The sequence below is a fragment of the Falco punctatus genome (assembly GCF_963210335.1).
Source record: "Falco punctatus genome assembly, chromosome: 4".
Taxonomy (NCBI): domain Eukaryota; kingdom Metazoa; phylum Chordata; class Aves; order Falconiformes; family Falconidae; genus Falco; species Falco punctatus.
This window is the reverse complement of record NC_137583.1, coordinates 40,012,093-40,034,743: the sequence shown is the minus strand read 5'-3', so window position 1 is coordinate 40,034,743 and position 22,651 is coordinate 40,012,093. Positions and strand designations below refer to the sequence as shown.

The following is a 22,651-nucleotide window of genomic DNA, read 5'->3' as shown; positions in this document are numbered from 1 at the left end:
TCCCCTGCACAGACAATGCTCCCCCTCCCACCCAACATATTATCCAAATGGTCTTTAATGATGCTTAGGGAGGAGCTGTTTTTTCTTTCAATTCTATTCTTGACCCAGGTAGTGACAGATTTTTTTATTATTATTATTTTTTAAATGCCAGTGTTAAGATATATTCAATTCAATAGAAAACTAAAATTTAAAGAAATCTACTTTTTTGGCAAACCATTATCTCCAACTAAGCATCTTTGATGATGCTTAGGGAGGAGTTGGTTTTCCTTTCAATTCTGTTCTTGTTCCTGGTAGTGACAGATCTTTTATATTTTTTTTATAATGCTGCTGCTAAGATACAGTTAACTCAATACAAATCTAAAATTTAAAGAAATCTACTTTTTTTGGCAAGCTATTATCTCCAGCTAAATAGGTATCTCTCCCAAAACAGCAGTAGAGATAAGGTAACTTCAGGTAGCTAGCACATTTCTATTCAGATCACAGGCAGCAATTTCTGCAGCAATTTTATTTCTCCACAAAAATCATTACTGTCCCTACTGAATTACCCCGAAGAGTCCTATTTTACTCTCAGTACCTTTTTTCAACATCTCTTGATTAAAAACCACACATGATATTTGTTATCAAATATCAATATATAGACAAGAGTTTGAGAAATGGAGACTGGGGGAAAAGCAAAACCATTTTAGAAAATGTAAACCTTTAAATAAGCAGGAATGAGATTTAAAGGTAGCCTAGGAGAAGAGTACGAAACTGCAGATAGAAGAGTACAGCACTTAGAGGATGCCATGAGAAAAGGGATAATAATGGCAGAATCCTAGCCCACATCCAGCCCTCTGGATTGTGACAGCTAGTCATTTGACAGCTTCCTAAAGCTTCCCAATATTCATTTCTTCAGTTAGATTTTCTTGGCTGCACAGGTATAACTGATTGCCTGATGAGATTTAAGAACAAAAGGTTTTAAAAGGCACAATCACTCAGCTTAATGAAAACATCCTGAATTATTTAACAAACAATCTATTAGGCAGCTATACCTATCAAGAAACATGAAGTTTGATAGATCTGATTCACCACTGAGTTACTACTGTGGATTTATATCACTAGCTCCAGTCATTTCAATAAAATCTCAATTATGTAACACAGAAGTAAATTCAGTCTATGAGTTTCAGCTGCATTAGATTTTCATATAGGCTCTGTCACTAAGAGCAGCGAAAGCAGCCGTCAATTATTTAAAAAAAAATACCTGGAAATAAGCCTTTTAGGCTTTGGAACTGGGGCATTATTCAATAATTCATTTTTTTTATCCATTTGAATTCGCATATGTCAACCCTCCTTTTATTACCAGATTGTTCTATAAGCAATGATCTAGCAACACATCTAAAAAAAAATAAAATCTATGTATTCCTTCTCATCCATCACAACAGTTTTCCAAGCAATAACAGAGACAGTGTAATTTCAAGAGAAGAAAGCTAAACTCATAACCCATTTTTTTTATGCCATGCTTGTGTGGCATCAGAAGTATCATGGAAACCATGAAACCCTTTCCTCTTCCTATCACAACTCTCTCCGGTAGATCAAAATACATTGCTCAAGCTGCCTTTTAACTCTTCCCCTCATCCAAAAGTAAGCTAAAAAGCAATAATTAAAGGTCTGAGTTACTGAGGCTCAAGCAAGACAACTGAAGTCCTGGGGTTTTATAAGGCAGTACCTTGAAGTTTGAGGACACTTTCTTACAGGCAACAGCAATCAAAGCATTCAATCATAAAATAAAAGAAAAATTAGAACTTCCAGGTTACATTTGGCTAACATATTCTGTAACACCGTACCCCACCCCTTCTCCCCTCCTCTTTAAAGAGAAGGAGCTTTTCAACATGGAATGAAAGGTGTTTCTAAAAACTTGCTCTGCACTTGTAGCAGACCATTTTCTATTTTAGAAAACACATTCAGTCAGAAAAACACTACCTAATTCTTCAAAACGTTCATTTTTACCTGATACAAACCTAGTTTCAATGCAAATATATATAAAATTCCTAAAAAATTTCCTTCAAATTCAAAACCAAATTCCTAAAAACAAACCTTCACCTCTCATAACATTAGTTTACAAGTTAACTTTTGACTAACAGAAAGGCTGTGACTTTTCAGTAGCTGTTATTGATTTTGAAAGCTGTTCTGGTAGGGAAAGCAGATCAGTGTCAGTGCAGAAAGAATTACTGAAAAAAGATATTCTGCCAAATTTAGTATATGGGATAAAAAGGATTCTGTCAAATCATCATCCGATAAATTTGAAAATTTGTATATATTATGAACTTTCAAGATATTTTTATTTTCACATTAATGTAACTAAGCAATTTCAAAAGGCAGGGATCTCAAACTGAATGACAATGTTCATTTGGGAAACATCCGCCACCACCTCTTTTCAGGGAACTGTCAGTGTTTAAAGTTCAAGTTTAAAGTTGCATTAATCATACCAGCAAAGAGAAAAAAAGGGGTTGCCAAAATTTGAAATATTCTGTATTTCTTTCTTCTGACATAAATCTACATGCCTACATCCTCAGGTCTGAGGGGATACCATTTAGATTATCAAAAGAAAAAAAAATGACCACAAAAAATAGAAACCCAAATGTGCATCAAGTGACATAGACAGTGACTGCCATCATCCAACAAAAGGCACGTGAAAAAACCCTATGGCATGATATTAGCATTTTAGAGAGACAAAAGAGATTAAAGGGACTTAACTGCAACAAATTATTAACTCGGTACATCAAACTGACTTGAATATGCTCAGCACCTTTGTAAATCAGGCCCATAACACCTCAGCATAAACTTATTTTATGGTACACTTGTTCCCCACCAAGTAATAACGTTACATGGCAAATGAAGGATAGGTGCAGTATAGAGGCAGACTGTATTATTTTTATTCTTTAAACCAGCATAAGGTAGTTCCTCTTGGTCCAGCCCTGTTCAGTTTTCAAGCAAATAGCAGCATTACTCTTGTGAACACTTTGGTCTCACATGCCACTGAACTTCTCCAAATTTCTCTTTTCTTTTTCTGTATCTCCCTTCAGCTGGGGACACCGTTCCGATATGGAATGGCAGGGGGAGGCTTGCAGTTGTAATCCCACCCTATAATTTACTCAGATGCTATCCCTCTCTGCACAGCAGTGAGAGACAACCTGAAGCAGAGTCTGTATGTTGACATTACACAATTAGTAGCACACAAGATAGATTCACTGGGCTGTTAATGAACTTACACTGCAAGGACTCTAATCAGTTTTATTCAGTTTGGTAAGACAGATCTTTGCTATACTATATATTCAAGTATTAAAGAGCATTTATGCTAATTCAAGTACAATCGTGTCAAAAGCAGCAAGATGTTACAGGTAAAAATTGGTTCTAGTGATTGATGACTGCAAATTTAAAACACAACCTAAACTCAGCTACAGAATCTAATCTATTCAGCAAAATATTTTTACTTACTGGACCTTGAGGACTGTTCTTGGCACTGGAAACCAGAGTCATAACATCAGATTTATAGTCCTGAAAAGAGAGGATGGGGCAGGGGGAGAAGTCAGAATAAACAGAAGAATTTGCACTTTACATAACAGGAATAAAAATCAGCATTGAGCACGACTATAATTAGGGTCAAGGGACCCATTAGTAAAAACATTTGATTACAGAGATTTTCATTGCTGTTCGTCTTGTACATTAGTCCTTTTACTAAATTACACACTTCTTTGGTTTTACTATACTGATGCCAAGCCTGCTAGTATTCTTATCCCTACTTTAGAAGGGTGTGGGAGGGAAGGACAGGATGCTGATACAGCTACTGCCTTTCAGAAGCTCAGTCGAGAAGTCCAGTCCCAAACTAGGTCTGCACAGCCTCACCATGGAAGTTTGGATAACAGTTTCTCAGCCAGCCAAAATTCTCTTGTCATCTTCCAAAAATGACTCTCTATCCCATTAGAAGAGCCCTGGTTGATTTGCCTGCTCGGCGACACATGCAATGTGTTACAGACCACTATAGCACAGGCTGTGCAGGCAGGTTCATGGCTGTGCTGCCTCATCACCCTTGTGGACAGGGCTACCTTGGGGTCCACCCTAAAATGACATAAAATTCCTAGTTTGCTCTCTAACCCTCATGGAGCTTCTACTACATCCAAAGTGGCATTCCGCAAGTGTGGAGATAAAGCAGTTTGGGGCTTGGATACATCTTCCAAAGGCTTTGCAGTTACAGCTGAAGAGACCAGAATGCAGGGAAAAAAAATAGTAATACAGAAAGTGTGAGAATAAGCTGACTATGCTGCCACTAAAGCAATAGAGAAACAAAAGCTTAGAGAGGTTTTTCAATAGGTGACACAAGTGCCACGGTATCTAGATACAGACACAAGAAATACAAGTGCAAGACTCAAGTCAGGAATTAAAACAACTATTTTTAAAAGGATGTGTTAGAAAGTAGTTGGCAAGTTAGATTTTTGTCTCTTCCCTAATGAGTGCAGCAACTACATTAATGTTTATACTTCGAAAAGGTCTCCCAGGGCTAGTGTCCTGTTGTCTTGCTGCTCCTGTCAATAAGATCAGACTTGCACGTCGAAGTGAAGCTACGCAGTTCCTCCTGATGTTTAGGAATGGAAGCCTGAGCAGCTGAAATTGAGGCATGTCTGGCAAAGGCAACAGAGTAACTGCTGTGAACTTTTTTCATTATTATTATTTTTTAGTATGCCTCCAGATATTAAGCTTCCCAATCTTATATTTATAGACGTGCTGTGATCCAGTAGACGGGACATATTGCAGGGAGTTGATAGTAGTTCTCTGGCACTTCACTGCATGACCTTTTTGTGCCACAGTTTGCCCATTAATATCTAGAGGACTACACCGCTTTCTTACCTAAAAAGAAGCTTCATGCCTGTCAACTGTCTCAAAAAACAGCTGTTGCAGAAACACAGCAGTTTGAAGCATATTACATTTGCCACTGACACACAAAAAGAATTTATGGACTACAAACACGAACATCTCTAATGGCATCAAAAGTAATTAAAAAAAAAATCCTCTATGTATCAGAAGTCACAAAAGGAACTTCTTATGCAGTGACCATCCACTTATCATATTAGTTCCTGAAAAGTATATACAGGAATATCAGATGCTCTCCATTCAATTAGACATTGTATACATTAACATACGCATTTCTTCATAGCAAATGCTAAGAGACAGACTCTACAGGCCATATATGTATATACACACACCAAACTACCATCAAAATCAGCGAACAGACCCAATTCCTTCAGTCCAACTGCATATTTCCCACAGAGAAAAGCAGTCACTTCCATCCACTGTGAGAAGCTGCAACATCTCAGGGGTTGACATCAAACGAAACCACCAGCCAGATCATCGGTTTTCTAGCCTCTGCATAATTTAATAGCACTTCCACATCCATACTCACTGCTCTATCACTGATAAACTGTGCATTTTCTACATTTTTAGGTTTTCTTCATGTTTACTCATTTCACTCTGCTTGCTTCCTCACCTTAGCTCTCTACCTTAGTGCTACAAGCCACAGTTCAGCCACCTCATACCCATTTTACTTCTGCTTTATTATGCATATTATACAGAGTGTACACAGAGATGCAGTACAATGTACATTCAACTGTTTATATTTAATGCCCACTACCTTCCACTTCATCTTCTAATTAGCATGCTTTTTCTTGTTATAAAGGTATCATGCAGTAGGCATCTATGACCCTAGATCATAGTTTCACAGTGCTTGCAAAGGGCACTGTAAGAATTCAAACCCCATAAACTGTTTTGCAGGGATGTTGCTCTTGCGAAAATCTCTAGGAGAGGCAGGCTGGCAGACATGCAGAGACAGATTTTATCCTACACAACTCTTTTCCAGAAGGCAATACCCTGAGTTCCAAGTAAGTATGCCATTTTTAACATGTATTTTGCAAATAGACTCCCTGCCTTCTCCGCTCCACCCCCCTTATTTCTAAGCAGCACACAGCTCTGTGAAGCAGTAACAAACAGCTTTGCACCAATGTTGCATATGGCACATCTACTCAGAAAGCTTGTGATGTGCTCTGAATCAATGACATGCTTGCCACCTGTGATAATCCAGGACAGACTGAGCCAGAAAACATTAGCAAAATTAGCAAAAATCCTCAGGCAAAGGTTATTTTTAGGGTGCCATAGAATTCCATCAGTAGTCCAAACTAACCTAAGCCTGTTAGCGTACTAGGAAGAGCCTCAGTCCCTTCTCCAGCAGGGCCAGAAGTTTGGGCTGGACAAACTGGTATGTGCCAAACACCAATCTCCTCCTGTATTATAAAGATTAAAATAATCATTCACTCCCTACAGCTGCAATAACAGCATTTGGGTGCAGCTTTCCAATAGACAAAATAGATTAATTCTCTAGTCCCAATCCCAGGATGATCATAATAATTTTCATATTTAAGAAATTTTCCTATACACTATTTCTGTATTTAAAACAAAACAAAAAAAACCAACATTGTTTGTGGAGTTGCATTCACACTCTTTTTCAGGTAATATGCCGTAATATTATCTCATCTATGTTTGGGTTATGCGAAGTAGTGTGCCACTGAAATCGTTTAACTGCACGCTTACCTTGGAGTCTGCAGGAAATGGAAATTACGTCACTTCAACACTGCAGCATTCAGAGCAGCACAATAAAAAAAAAAAAACTTACTCACTCCCATAGAACTATACTTCATGCTCCTATCAGTGCCTCCTCCAGGTAATTTCTTTTGGGTCTCTTGTTTCCATGAATATTTGTTTTTTGAGATGGTTTCTGCTTGGTACTCAAAGATGGAATTGCAACAGCCATTTACAGGCTGTTATCAGGGTCTACGCTGTTATAAAGGGAGCTGTGCAGTCTCCACATCAGGGTTTCCAGAAGCTTCTTATGATTTCTTCTTCTACCCTTCTGCCCTTACAGAAATCATGAAAGAGCATTAAAAAGCTCCCTAATTTTTATATGGGGCACACCCTTCTCCCTAGCGCTCAAACTGAAAGTTTAGAGTAAATGTCAGCTTACAGACATTACTATCCATTCTTCTGCCTTTAATGGGAAAAATAAATTTTGGCAGTCTTTCCCCAGTGTTAAAAGTCTTAGCTACTCCCTGGGGATAGAAAGAATCAATGCAAGTAAGATCCATATTTTCTTTCTTGGAACACTACTACTTCCAGCAATTTATTTGACTGACTATGCCTTCTATTACCATGTAAATTGTTTCAGGCTGCAGGGAAAAAAAAAAAAAAAAAAAAGTATTAATCTCCCCTCAGTAAGTCATAAAATAAAGAAATCAATTTCAAGGTCAATTTAGTCTAAATAACACCTGCTGCCCTTTTTGTAACATGCAGACTCCTCTGAAACACTAAGTTGCTGTCTATAAAGGCATCAATACGTGATGTTTCACGTAAATCAAGGTAACGTATGGTACAGTACAGCCTATTTTCAGCATACCATCTGAGGCTTAAAGGAAGATTCAAAACAGGTCCCTTGTCATCATACCTTTTCAGCATAAGCATGAGGCTTTATAACAGAAAACTAAAGCTAAGGAACTCGTGTGTGTATAGAGGTCTGGTTCTGCCAGAAGCTTGTATCTCTGAGGCTTTGGGGATATCAAGGGATTCGCAGCTTTGTGCAGGAACTATTTAGATCCACAAAGAGTAAGCCTCAAAGCAAGAACTTCAGGGAGGAGAGGAGGGAAGTGGTAGGCACAAGAAGAAATCTTTTCGTCTTCTAGTGGAAAGCGGAATGGAACGACAAAGAATAGGAAGGAAATAGGGTGGTGGTGGGGGGGTTCCCCCCCAACCTCAAAACAGGAGTTCAGGAACGGAAAACAATTTGAAAATTTCTCTCCTGTTTGCACGGAGGGAAAACTTAAGTGGAGATCCATTTTTCTTTTGGTCAAACCCAGTCCTATTTTTCCTTTAAGTATACTTAATAGGTTTTCATGGTAGCAGAAGACTATTTGATGACTCTACAGATCCTGCGCATTCATGCACTGTTTCCTGAAAGATTCACCTTGAACTCTGTTGCTTGTCTGGACCATCACAAAAAAGCTACAGACGCACAGGACTGGGTGGATGGGTGGATGGGTGGATGTGTTTCCACCCACGGTGGTAGTTTTCCCATAAGGTTAGTACAACTGCTTTTCCTTTCGCATGTGCAATTTGCAACAGTGCTGCTGCCTCTCTAAATAAGAAGTCCCTGATGGAGTAATTCTGAGCCAACAGGTAGTCAAGGACAGTTATCTCGGGCAAAACTGGAGTTCAGGGAGAGGTTTCTTTCACAAACACCCAAGACATTCCAAGTCTTTGTAGAACCCATTAGGTTGGAAGTTAAGGAACATGCCAAGCCTGCTGCATCTAAAAAGATAGAAGAGATATTTTTTTTAACAGCCTTTTTATTTCTTCCCTTGGGTCCCCCAGCAGGAGACAATCTAGACAGTCAATACCCAAGCAGTGAATATTCCTGAATGAAGCAAATATTCAAATATTCTGGAAAGGTGATTCCATAATCTTATAAGACATCTAATAAATAAAAATACAACTTGAAGGCTTTTTAAAAGGGCTGAAAAAGGCTGAAAAAGCAAGGCTGAGCAGACAGGAAACTGTAATCAGTTTCTAGAAGACAGTTTAACAGCAAGAGTCATTTAAACCATGAATAGATTTTCACTTCCTTAACAGGGACATATAATACAGTTCTCCAGAATAAGGAATCTCCCAAGGGTTTTTGCCAGGCATGCAAAGGCTGACGTTCCTACACAGAGTGTTACAGTAGCAGAATTCTCCCTCAAACAGCTGGCTGGCAAGTGGGAAGTGGTGTCCAAAGCCTTTCCACTTTACATTGCATAGGTGAATCCAGCAGTTGAAAGCATTTTCACTTCCTATTCTACATGGCAGAACTACATTCCTACTGTACACAGAGGGGAAAAAACACCAACCCGAGAATAACCATCTTCTACAGAGCAGGGACCAAGTTAAAAGTCAGACAAAACTACCCCTATTTCACAATCCATAACTAGCAATGGAATGTGGAGCAATTTTAATTATACCGTCTTTCTATACATTCAGCTTTATATTTAAGGTATCTAGAAGAACATATTTCACTTAAAATAATCAAAATATCATTTAATCAGTGCTAATTTTTGCATATATTTATAAAGTATAACAATTCCCCTATGATACTATACTAGGGAAAATGATCTTTAGAGGAAACAAAAAGGAGTGCTCCCTTTTTCCAACAGACAGCACTCGGTGAATCAAATCAAAGGTTAGAAATAAATTTGAAATATAAATTCCCAGAACAGTCTGTGAAAAATACTTATTGGATACAAGAACATTTTTCATTGTTGAAATCCATGGTTCTGAATCATATTTAACACAAACCACTGAAATCTTACTATCACAAGCTGTCAAAAATAATGGTTGTGTACCAGGAGCTGCCAATATACTCACAGCTTAATGAGTCAAGAAACAAGTATGAGATTTGCTCAAAGTGATAAGCATATTAATTTGTATGATGTAAAATTATACAAATATCCATTTTGCAGTTGAATTGTCTGGCAGCATGAAATTCCACAGTAGAAAAATAAATAGAAGTCTGGATTGGCTATTCAAAAGCCCAAAAGGTTAGAACCATAAGGAAAGAGCAAGCTAAAAACAGTGTATTTGCTAAGGTTAAAGGAAACCAATAAAACACTAACATCAGAGATGTGCAGCAAGAAAGAGTAATGTAAGAAAAGAGGAAATTTTTCTCAACAGGAAATTCTCTTCTCAATATGCCAAGCAGACACTTCAAAATGCTGAAGAGTGAATCCCTTGGAAGAATATGGGGAGGTGTTTCCTGAAGATGAAGGATGCAAGCAACGCAAGAGGAAACCTAGAATATCCCTAACTACATCTGCTCAACCGAATTGTTAAATATTTCCTAATCCTCAAACAGTCAGTCAGTGAAGTGGCTAAATTATTGCAGGATGTGCTGTGAAATCAAGTTGAAGGAAAAGACAAAACAACTCAAGAGTTAAATACTTTCAAAATGTAATCACAAAGAAAAGCATAAAGATGAGAATGTCTGACATTTCCTATCTCCCAAGTAGAATCGCTTTAGGTTTACTGAGGCAGAAGCTTTCAGTAACCTACAAGTCTCTCAGGGATGTTTATCTAGGAGAGTTAAAAGACAATCAAGAACAGAATCTACAGAGCAGTGATAATCATCACCAAGGTCTCACAGTTTGAGGAGTTCATCCTTGCGCTGTAATAGCCAGTAAACATCCCCACATATCTTCAAAAATCAGTACTGCCCTTGGGCATAGGTAATACTGATTGGTAGACCTCAAAGTACAAAATTTCAGCTGAGTTCAGAAAAAGAAATAAAATGTTTCTGTCTGTTGGAAGCCCAGAAAAACCCAGCCAGGCTGTAACTCTACTCAAAACAGCCTCATATAATGTCTCTGATGATGACTACTCTGCAGCGAGGCAAGAAGTGTTTTGCTAGAAACCTCACAGAAGCATACTCCCACAGCACTCCATCACTGAAATATTAAATTCAGGAACTCTCTAACATTTTCTTTAACTGAATTTAAAGGCAAAAGGTCAGACACAAGAAAGTATCCTGATTTGCCCCGCCCCACCCCCTAGCATGGAAATATTTCTTATACTACATCCTTTTAGATCATTGATTGTTTTCAGAATTATTTCTCCAGAGTGGTCTGCCTGTCTTAGCACAGAAACAAAGAACACTTATTCATAAAAGATACTTTAATGTGATTCTATGGCATCAGTTACAATGGAGTGATGCACAAATCAAATTTAATATCTGACATCAAGATCCGTTAATGGCACAGCATTGATGTTATACCAGCAGCGATGCATTTTAACTGCCTTCCATTCTCATAACCCAAAATGCTTAGACGAGTTAGGTTATATGCAAGTTTCTAGGGCTGCGACTTCAGACAATAATAAAATATAAGCATAGTTATCATGTCATTAGGAACAGTTACATGAATATTTGAGGTTTATTCATTTAGAATTAAATTGGTATCTCTCATACTTATTGTAAAATTAACTGGTACCAACATACAGTCTTTTTCTTGGGAAGACCAGAATGTACTTTTTCCAGACTTTGATATATTACATACAGGCCCACATATGTTGAGCCATTGTTACAAAATTTCCTTTGCATGAACCGCTGTTCCTCAAAAATAATGGAGCCTTGACTCAAAAAGTAAATATTTCACTCTTGTGGAAAATTAGAAGTTTATACAGGCCAAACGATGGCTGCACACCCCTTTGCTTTAAACAGCTTAAGGAAGCATAGCTGACTACTTCCCAGCTCCCAGGTGAATACCACATAGTGAATCCAGCTTTCAAAAGTATTTCTATTTTTCCTTCCTGCTAATAGCAATAGCATGTCACGAATTCTACATCCATGAGTTAAATAAGGATTGATAAAGATACATATTTCTAAATATTAATACATTATACCTTGTGCTATGATATTTGATATGTAACCTTCCCTCATCTCCTGTTAAAGCAGGACGCTGTGCACTACCCATGACTTGGGCAGTTCCTCCTAAGAGCATTTAAGCCAAAGTTTACTTTATTAAGAACAAATTTTAATATATGGACCACCTTTTTTTTGTTAACGTTATAACTATACTGACTGTTCTCTGAATGCGGTTTCAACACAGAGCTGCAATTACAAGCCACCTTCTGCTCTGAAGACTTGTTTAGCACAGATTTCTTGTAGGACTGATAGAAAACTACAGTTATGTATTTCAATTTTCGTTATACTACTATTATTCATGTTATTTTTCAGGAAGGTTGATGAAGCCTGAAATAATAGGAGATTTCTTCTTTTTATTGAAGAAATACATATAAATACAAACAAAAGTGAGGAATCAATTCAAAATCCTAGGATAGCTCTCCAATAAATAAAAGTAAAATGAAAATTCAGCTGCATGCAGCTATTACAAGCTCATATAACTCTGACAAGATAGCACTTATAGCTCTGTGTTTATTTCTGGCACTATAATATGAGGAATGCTCTATCAGTTGGAACTGGATTACAAAAAACAAGATTCAATTTAAGAATAAATGGCATGAGTCTTGAGGGAAATTTAAAATTTGTATATTTAAGAAAAATAAATGTATACAGCTTACAAGAAATAATACTTTGCATGGTAATTTTATGAAGGAGGTATACAAGCTATGAAATTATATAGATAGTGCTAACATACAGTACACGTCAGTTTAAGAGAACCAGTAGCAGAAATTATAGTAACAATAGAAAAGGAAGGCAATAAAAAGCAGATGCTCTGAGCAAGGACAGTAACACGCAGAGAATTAGGTGCACAAAGAATAGAATTTAAGGCAAAATCTTTGTATCCTTTCCCCACAACTCCCTCCCTCCTCGCTGACGTTGGGTTAAGCCTGTTTCCAGAATACATTATGGAAATTGGAATAACAACAGTCAAATGATTTCTGCAAGAATTTTCAGCATCTCTGTAATGCTTTAAGGTATTAGAAATTAGAGGAAAAACATGTGACTGCATTAGCAACTGAGAATGTCCCTCAATACCACTCTATGCTGTACCTATGCCCTCTTCCTAAAGATTTCTCCTCAAAGATGGTTGTACGGAAGCAAAACCCTCGCTAGCCCAGAGAAATCAGGTGTATTCAAATCTACAACCTATAGAACCAGTTGAAATTTTGACACTATTTCAAGACCACAAACATCATATACCAAGTTTGAGTTTTCATATAAAAGCTTTCTTTTACTAATGACTTGGTTAAAAGTATATGCCTTTTCTAACCTATTTAACGGACAATTCAAGTACGTATTGAAACATGTCAACCCCAAACTTTCAGCTTCCAGGGAACAAGAAATTCACGTCAACCAAAAAAATTACAGGCCTAAATCAAAGCTCCAGAAAAGCAGAGAACACTTCCCCTGACTCAAGCTCAAGGGAAAAATTGGTAATAGGATGGCCTACACACACCTAGTTCAGCAGCACCGTATTGCTGCTTAACCTCTGCATTATTCCAGATTTTTATCAGTGAAAGAGTTCAGAACCACATCGATCGTCTCTTACTCAAATGTACGTCTTTCACAGGCACCAGCCCTTGGCAAACAGCAATACCACGATATATATGCAGATATTTCTAACTGACAGTGACACTTTCTACTTGTCACGAGTCTCTAGTATTAATTGCCACTTGAGAATCAATTCCTCGAACCAAAGGTGTTGGCAGAGCACATACCTGTATCAATATGGGAAATGAACAGGCACGTGCATACATAATAGTGGCTTGATTTCCTTTAGGCCACATAGAGAAACCTTCTAGTAATATCAGATCTAGCAGCTTGTCTCTAGCAGAGACCTTTACTTAGCACAGACCTTTACCCCACATGTTCCCAAGTGTAGTTAGCACAAATTAGGGCACATAATAAATAACAATTTCCACTCATGGAACTCAGGCTGTCCTTTACAATCTGAATGTGTCCATTTAAAATAAGGGAAGAAAGCCTGTATTTAGGGTTTCTGAAAATAATCTACATTCCTTAGGGTGCTGTAAAAAGCTCTTTTTAATTATTACTGTCTTGGTAGAGAATAGGTCAGTATCCACAAAATCCTCTAAGCAAAGGAAACAGGGTAGATGTACTTTCCTGATGGAAATGCAAATGCACCCAAACAACCCCCAAGACAAGGGAAATGAAGGCACTGGTCATTCCTTGAAGGCACACAGAAAAGCAGCCGCAGCAGCCCTCAGATGGGAAAATGCGAGAACAACGTGGACCAAAGAGACCATCGCTTGCCTGCGTGGCAGCCCAAGCCAGCTCTCACCCAAGCCCTGAGCCAGTGGCCCTATTAATATTAACAAGGCTTCCAAACACAGTCACCCTCACACTTCGAAGTCAGAGCACTGAATAACATCCTAAATAAGCCCCTGAACTCATACTTCTCAACAAGCTAAAACTTGTTGCTTAAAGGAACCAAAATGCTTTCATTTATTCATGATGAAACTTTCATCTCTTGTTGCTCCCTGAGTGGAGCTGAGCATGAAAAGGATTTCTGGGTGTTTTAGCTTCAAGGCATGAAAATGTGCAGTCAAAGCAGATGGCTGTTAGCCAGCTCAAAATTACATGTGACAGGTGAGAATTTGCTTCTGAAACAGACATCAAATTCCAAGCAAAGATGATCTTTAATACTTTCAAAACACAGGCTTTCCCCAAACAAACAGTTTCTGAAGAAAGCTTACAAAGCAGAAGAAACATTTAAACTGAAGAAACATTTGAAATAGTTCCTTCTGATTTACAAAAATGACTTAGCAATTTTCCAAGTCTTTATTGAAAACTGCGTGGTGAGAATTTTCATCAGTTTCACCACAGTGATTGCCTGGGCACTGATACCTCCCACAATCAGACATGGTTTCTGACTCAGTTGTAGTTCAATCACTTGATCTCCTGTCTCTCCTTTGCCAGAAGGAACTGCGTCAAGACTCTGCTCTCTCCTCCATGCCCTTGTGTTAGCTGTCTATAACCTATCTATTGCCCACAGAGTTTTATTACAATTCAATTAATGATTTGCCAGCGGCGGCTCTGTTCCCTGTGTGACTATCCTGTAAGAGAAGGAGCTCATGCAAGTGTGTATGTAGAGGAGCTGGTACCTACCTGCCTCTGAAAGGCACAGGAGAGGCACAGGGAAAGACTTAACCGTCCTGTCCACTGGCTGCCGACAGCTCAGCAAAGTACTGTTTACACAGGATTCAATGGCACAATGGGCAAGACTTTACACATCTGAAACTGGATACTGAGAAGATGATGCAGAAAAGGTACAAAGGGCATAGGAAAGGAAAGCTCATCTCCTAAAATATATTTTTGTTTCATAAACTTACTTCAACTAAAGGTCTTTCTGTTGGGTGGTAGAGCGATGCCAGCCCTTTATAGCTTACAGTCTTCCATCTATAATACAGGAATCCAAACCGAGCACATTTGAACAGAGGGCTTGTTTGCTGGGTTGTTACAACCAATGTCATCATTTTCCACACACCTATTATCAGTTGCCCTTGTCTTTCTCTGGCTGCCTTGGTTTATTTTGTGGGACTTTTTAATAGAAGGAATAAAACTGAACCCAGTCTTCAAGATGCTGACACAGCAAGGACTCCCACAGCAGCATAACAATATTCTTGCTTCTGTTCTCTACTCTTTCCATAAGACAGAATTTGTCTTCTTAAGATACTATGCAGCTTTCCAGTCTGAGATTTATCACACTTTGCTACAAAGCATCCAGCAGCAGATACTACAAAACCACACTACTCAATCCTGTTGCTCAAAGGGAAGAAATTCACCTACCAGTTGCACAACAGGTTCCAGCTTGTGTTCTGTGACACAAGTTACACAGGCTTTTCCTGGGGCGCCCAGCATTTAAATCCTTACAGCAGAGAACTCTTCAGTATTCTTTATGTTACAGGGCACATTAGACATCCTACCCTCCAGATACAACTAGTCCTGACTTAAGAGCACTCTTAAGCTTTGCATATTACGAAGATAAGTGGCTACAAGACAAAACTCTTCAAGTTTGTGTCCATCATCATACATTTATCTGATACAAGACTGCCTATTCTCTTTTGGGAGAGAGAGAGAAAACACATTGATTTTACACTAGATGGATTGGCAAGTGAAATGATACTGAGACAGAAATTTCAGCATTTACTTGGCTTTAATAAACCAAAGTGAGTAGAGTGCCAGTGCATTACTGCTGGCACATTGAACATGGAAGGAAAGGGAAGGATATCAGCCCACAATTTACACCAGTCAATCTGCGCAGGGAAGTGTGAACTCAACATTCACATCAGTATTTGTGCACACATTATGAGAGCACGCAAGTCAAGCTGCAGAATCTGCTCTTAGATTTATTTCGGGGGGGTATATACTTGAGCATGTGTGTTTGAAGTGCTGCCTTCTGCAGCAGAGAACAACTTTGCTTAGGGTTGAAATTCACTGTTGGGCAGGACAGCACTGCAGCTTCCAGTTGTTGCAGATCTCTGTGCTTCTGTGGACTCACAGAAAACAGTCAACTTCTAACACAGCTGCAGTTCCAGATTAACTAGATTCTGTACTTTGTATCGCTTGTCTAAATGTCACTCTACCAACAGGAGGTACATTTGAGCAGCCAGTACTGACTCCCAGTGTTTTGATCCATTTCAAATACGGAAACAGCTCCCTGGTTACTTACTAAGCTGAATTTACATGGGAAGTTACCCTACCCGGGACCTGTTCAGTTATCTGAGGCTTACAGATTCTAAAATTAAGAGTACTTAGGTTATAAATCAAATGACATCTAGTCAAAATAAATTCTAGTAATATTAGAGCTTACAATCTGCAAAACTATTGACTGTACCCATGAGGAAAGTATATTGATTAAAATTTATGTAGAGCCCAAAAAAATTAATGTCCAAAAGAAAACAATTTGCTTTACATGTAATGAAATTTCCATTAATTTAGTAAGTCAGCTTGTAAATAACATCTCTGTGATAAAGATTGGCTTCTCCTGGCTGCGTGTCCAGCTTTACAGAGAATTGTTGAGTTTCAGCAGGTTTCATATTCAGGACTTTTTTTGCCCCTCAGCCATTTCAGCATAGGAAGCAATGGAAGAGAGATCATTGTCTTAAAGGAAAAGAATCCTGCATACAGATTGCAGGACTTGATACTAGAAGCCATAATAGCCCTTTATGTTCAGCAAGAAGTACTGATAAGCACTGAAACCATCCTATATCCAGTGCTCACCGTACAGTTGCCTGAAAGTGTAAGCATGAATTTAATGCTAAGTCTACACGAGATATTTTTACCAGCACAGCTACACAGTTTAATCACCTATGGCTGTAGAGAGACTAGCTATACCTTTACTGGAGAAAAGGGCCAGCTGGGATATCAGACGCCAATCCTCACTTCTTATTGTGCACTGATCCGCCTGCATGGCTGGGGGAGGGAGCAGGACTGAGGAATGCTTAACCCTGCTAAACCGAGCCCCCAGCAGAACACGAAAACTACTACTGAGATACCATTACACTGGCGATGGCTGCTCCCTGTTCTCCCAGGTTCAATCAGTGTATAATGAAGAGCAAAACACTGGTCAGACCTGCTGCACCCCGCTTCTAAGTCTCTAGATGAGTTAAATCCTCCAGAGGCCCTTAATCATGGAATTGAAAGACACTATGAAAATTAGGAGGTAGTTTTGGGGTTTTGCTTTAGAAGTAATTTTTTTCAGGATGAAGAGTTACTGTTGTGTATCTCTGAAATTGCTTGGCAATACAACATAAATATTTTAGAAAAAACTTTGAGAGCAGCAGTCCAAAGAAAGTGTTAATAAGATGTCTATAAACAGAGGTTTCTCTCCTCTCAAATTAGATCACCAAAACCTCAAATAACACCCAGTTCAACAACTTTGGAGGGTCAAATGTTGGCTTCATTGTCATTTCATTTTTCCCCTGGTTCTTTATCTTTTTTAAACAGCAGCTATGTTTATGCTTGGAAATAGTGAGAAGTGAATCTTCCCAGAGCATTTTGTGCTTACTTGCCAATCCATACTGTGAATCTGCTTAACTAGAATTTACAAGTCAATTGATACAGTGGTTACATCTGACACACATCAGTCATCCTGTCCCGGTGATGGACGAGGCAAGCTGACTGCAAAACGTGTCAGTTTTTAAAGCATTGCCTTAACCAAACAGAAATGAGCTAATAGCGATGCCAAGTTGTCACTCTATATTTATCAACAAAAAGGAATAATTTTTAGGAAAATAATAAACCCTTCTCACAATACTAATGCTAAATGACCTGAAAAACTTTCCTAAGGGACTGAAGTCATAGAACAAAGTTTCATTTTATCTTCATAGATCTGACAGCTCAATTTCCCAAGTTCCCAGGGACTTTCAGCAGTGCTGAACAGAGGCAGTAACAAATGTCAGTGTTTACTTTGAGATCCCTTTGTTAAAGCTCTCTGTACTCAGCAGTCTCTTTAATAACACCCTTTAGGCACAAGGAAAGCATATTTTGCATAAAGCAATAGGGAATGACTCAGCAGAGTGTGTCTATTATGTTTAAACAAGATGGAATTGCTGTATTTAACTAACATATGTTGAAGGTTTCCTAATGTGAATTCAAACTCTTCAGCTCAATGTGACCATAAATTATCATTTGAAATACATTATAAAACTGTTCAGATTCAGTCATTTCCCACAAGCTCTCCCTAATTCCACACACTGACTCTAGAAGCAAAGGATTTTTCCTTCTGTGCAGGAGTTCACAGTAAATAATATTCAAACCCACCCCTAACGTCCCCCAGATTCTTTTAAAAATAAATCTCTTCTCCAACATCATCCCTACAGCCACGATCTGCAATGACAAATGGTACAAAGGGTCAGACTGTCACCTGTTGTAATCCGCATCCCCCTTATGTGCATCCACTCATTGAATCTTGTTACTTGTGTCATACACTTACAGGCATATGGAAATACTGAAAGCCCTTGTTCTTTGCCACAAGAACAAAGAAGAAAAATGCAGACATACAGAAAACAGTTATAAGCATGGCATCAAGGAAAGATGCTGTCCAGTATGTTTCTTTTCCTCATCCTTTTTCCTCCAAAACTATTTCACATCTTCCTAGTTGAAGGAAAATTATGAGACAGGTATTTTCCTTTCTTCCAGCAGAATACCAAAGCATTAAAGGTTTTCCTTCCAGTAGACTGATGTACTGTTTCCTACTTTCAGTCTTGGTGGCACAGACCAAAGTTTTGGTCCATAACATTTACACTACCCACACGGGGTCTCATAGCTAACATGTGACAGCCCTAGCAATGCAGCAAATACTTCCGTGAAACCATGTTAGCGTAGCTGTTATCCTCCTATGATACATGGCTATTCCCATGAGAGAACAGAATAGGGGAAAATATGTGGGATATAACACTGAGGGAAGACAGCACTTCTCAAGTCATTGCACCCACAGGCTTAGTTTTGCATTTTCATCCCATGTGCCATCCCATGTCCCATCCATTGATAGCATTCTGTTGCCTTCAAGCGACCTAACCTACCAAAACAAATTTCCACCCTTGTTGACGTGAAACAACAAAACACTCAAGTTAATAAAGAAAAAATTTGGTCAATTCCTTAAGAACTCAACTCTTAGTCTTCCATACAACGTCAAAAAAGGAAAACAAATTTTAATTGTGGGGTGGTTTTTTTTGTTAATAATATGATATGGTGCAGGAAACTTTGATAGCATCTCCCTTGCCTCCTGAAATTTGTGAGTCTTATAACAGCTCTACACATCTTCATCCATTTTGAAAATTTATCTTGATATGTGGGAACTTGTTACAACACTTCTACTGGCCAGAGAGGATTTTTCCTCATTGCAATACCAACAGAACAATAAAGGTTAGAAACTGCCTGGGCTGAACCCTTTTTGTTTAGCATGTACGCTTTTTCCGTGGTAAAAATCAATAGATATTGTTAGTTCAGCTAGCAGTTTTATTTATCAAGCAATCAAATATCAAGTACATAATGAACAGGGAGATATTTTAATCTAGTCCACATCCAGCTCATGTTTACATGCATACATCCATTCACTTCAGGCACTGAAATGAAAGCAATTGCCAAGATCAGTGAATTATTCTCAAGCACTAATTTTACCTAGGAATCCATACTGGTATTTAGCATGAGTCAGCTGCCTTGACTAGATGGGGGGGGGGGGGTTCTTGGTGTTTTTTGGGTATGTTTTGTTTTGGTTGGTTGTTGGGGGGGTTTGGTGATGTGTTTTGTTTGGTGGTTCGTTTTTTTGGTGGTGGGTTGTTTTTTTTTTTTTTTGGGGGGGGTGTTTTGTTGTTTTTTGGGGGGGGGGAGGGCATGAGGGCGGGGAGTTAAACTGCATACATTTTTCCTCTTAGGAAAAAGAAACACTGCCTTTGAAAGCAAGCTGTGCTGACATTGCATCTATGTATACTCACTTACATATTTAAACCTTACCAGCTACGCAAAAATCTCCAGTCTCAAACATATACATATTAATACTACTAAACCTATTAAAATATAATAATGCCTAGATATCCACTGTCATTATAAATGCATTTATCTGATTTGATCTCAAACACACAGATGTGTCCTTTTTTGAAAAAAGATATCTGTAAACAGATCAGATCTTGCATCAGACATTCAGATAAGCTAAAAAGCAAAATAACGATTTGAGAAGGTATTTGTGAAAAAGCATACCACACATATTTCTTGCCTTCTTTCCAGAAAAAACTCCTGAAAAATTCTATTTTTTTCAATTCTCATTATAAAATACCCAAATTTATTAACTACTAAGCATAAATATGGCATATATTCTCTTATTATGTACATTAAACTACAGGGTAAGGCAGCTAACTCCCACCTTAAAACTGAAAATCAGAATCCAACTTTATCTGAACTGGGGGACACTGCACTGCTAGAAATCTAGAAATAGTGTCATCAGTAGTTATTAACCAATTTATATAGTGATTGCAGAAGTGAGCAAATCAGTGTAGGCTCAGAACCATAAAGAAAAATCATAGGTGTCTCTAATCCCACACACCTCACAGACACTTTCTCTGCCCTCAGACTTTTTTCACATGTATCTTTCTTCACAAATACTCCTTTTCTAAGACAAGGCTACAGTTCTGCTCGGTCATTAGACCTGACCTTATGAAAAGATTTTCAGAACAAGCAAATAAATTCTGCACATTAACATTCACATCTATAGTTTGAAACGCAATCTGCTGAATGGAAAGTATTAGAAGAATATAGCAAAAAGGAGAGGGTACAAATAACTACACTGTAAATGAAGCATTCAGCTTCTTTTATAACTGGAAAAGATTTTCAGCTTGATATTTTGGGGAGGTATTAACTCTGCTTTACACATTGTCTTAAACAATATTTTTATTCCATTCAACAGAAGCCTTTATTATGGACACGAAACAAACAAGCAGTAAAACCATTTTTAATATTTATTCATTGCATGATGTGGCAGGATATGCTACCAGATACTCTAAAAAACACATCTATATTATGCAGAAACATATTTCCTATGTATTTTGCATATAATTTACCACATTCAAATATTCCTAGATTCCCTGTTTGGCAACAAAAGATCAACAAAAGACAACAAGCAGATGCAGGAAGATTAAGGGTCAGATTCAACACAACTTAATACACAGCCAGAGCCTCCAGCTCCACAGTAAAATAAGAAACAGGTTTCACTTTAGGTTTTATGCTTACTAATATGCAACACATAGCAGTAAACATTTAAAAAGCCTACATAGAAGAATTTACTAAGAATTGAACTCTATAGCTAATTCCCACCTTATTACTAAAGGTCAAAATCCCACCAAAATGTCTGTACGTATCCCTGCAACAGCTGCAATGTGATGTCTCTGTCTAGCTCTCAAGCAAAACCGTAGCATATAGTGAATTATAAACACTTCTTTGTCTTAGAAGTTAAAAGAGATGTGATATTGGTTGCAGTTTTGATGGGAGCTTTTTGGTAGTTTTGGTTTGTTTTTTTCTCCCCCAATAATTCATTTACGTGGTGCTGAATAACCTCAGTATTGTCCTTACATGATTATAATTAAAGTCCTGAGGACATCTTATTAAACCTACTTAGTAGGAAACAACAACGTCCAAGATTGCACTAGATCCAAATCCTTGAAGATCACAAATAATCATGTTCCTTATTAAGATACTTCTCTTGATATCAATGCTGGTAACAAACACAGCTCTGTTTTCAAGGACAGTCTCCCCACTTTCAAATGCAGCAATCAATGCTTTGCTTTTTTTTTTTTTTTATTGTTTTCTGACTGCAGCCAAGATACTGCCTCACATTTTCTCATAGCTCACACGGAAATATGATGCATTGCAGCTCTGGAGTTGCTGTTGGCCAGATGTGATGTGGGAAAACCACCACACTCCAGGAGTTCACAACTTTCTGCATGCAGCAAGAATGATGGTTACACACCAGGAACAGCAGGCTCCATGAGGCAGCAACAGTGAGAATTTCAGTAACAAAGTGTGATGATGTGGCAAGATATGTTCACTTTTAAATGACATACCCAACTGCTTTGGCTCAAAGCTCATCATAACTGTTTTCGTCATAATTAATTGGTTGTCCAAGGTTTTCAAAATCTAGCTGTAAATTACAGATTCAAAGGTGATTAACAGCAGCTCAACTGGGTGACAGGAGTTTATGCAGAAAGTTTAATCAATTAGAGCTTTTTTTAAAATATTAAAAAAATAAATCAGACTAATTTCCAGCTCAAGACTTGATATGTAATGAAAATAAGTAACCAAGAAAATAACTGGAGGCTTAACTGCCCATTTAAAACAATGAGGTTTATGAACTATTTTCCTTTGATAAATATATTTGGCCAAGAACTTTTTCTGAAAACTAGTACATGCAAAAAGGGAGAGAACCAGGATCAAAGGAAACAGAATATAGAAAAGAGAATGTAGAAAAATGGAAACAAGCAATGGAGACAGAACAATAGGACAGTGAACTAACTTGAAAAAGCAGGATATCCAACTCAAGTTGTTCTGTAGAGCCATCCATCTAACCTCTTTTTA

The 22,651-nt window shown here is 38.1% G+C and overlaps 1 protein-coding gene across 13 annotated transcripts in view; it reads right to left on the bottom strand.

Moving 5' to 3' along the window:
* The window catches only part of RBFOX1 (RNA binding fox-1 homolog 1), a 1,334,594-nt gene that overhangs the window by 1,158,912 nt on the left and 153,031 nt on the right, over positions 1 to 22,651 (bottom strand). For all 13 annotated transcript variants that reach the window (XM_080382970.1, XM_080382948.1, XM_080382979.1 and 10 more), the window contains exon 2: positions 3,475 to 3,534. In XM_080382970.1, coding sequence (XP_080239096.1) covers positions 3,475 to 3,534 — 60 coding nt within the window. The remainder of the gene's footprint in view (positions 1 to 3,474; positions 3,535 to 22,651) is intronic.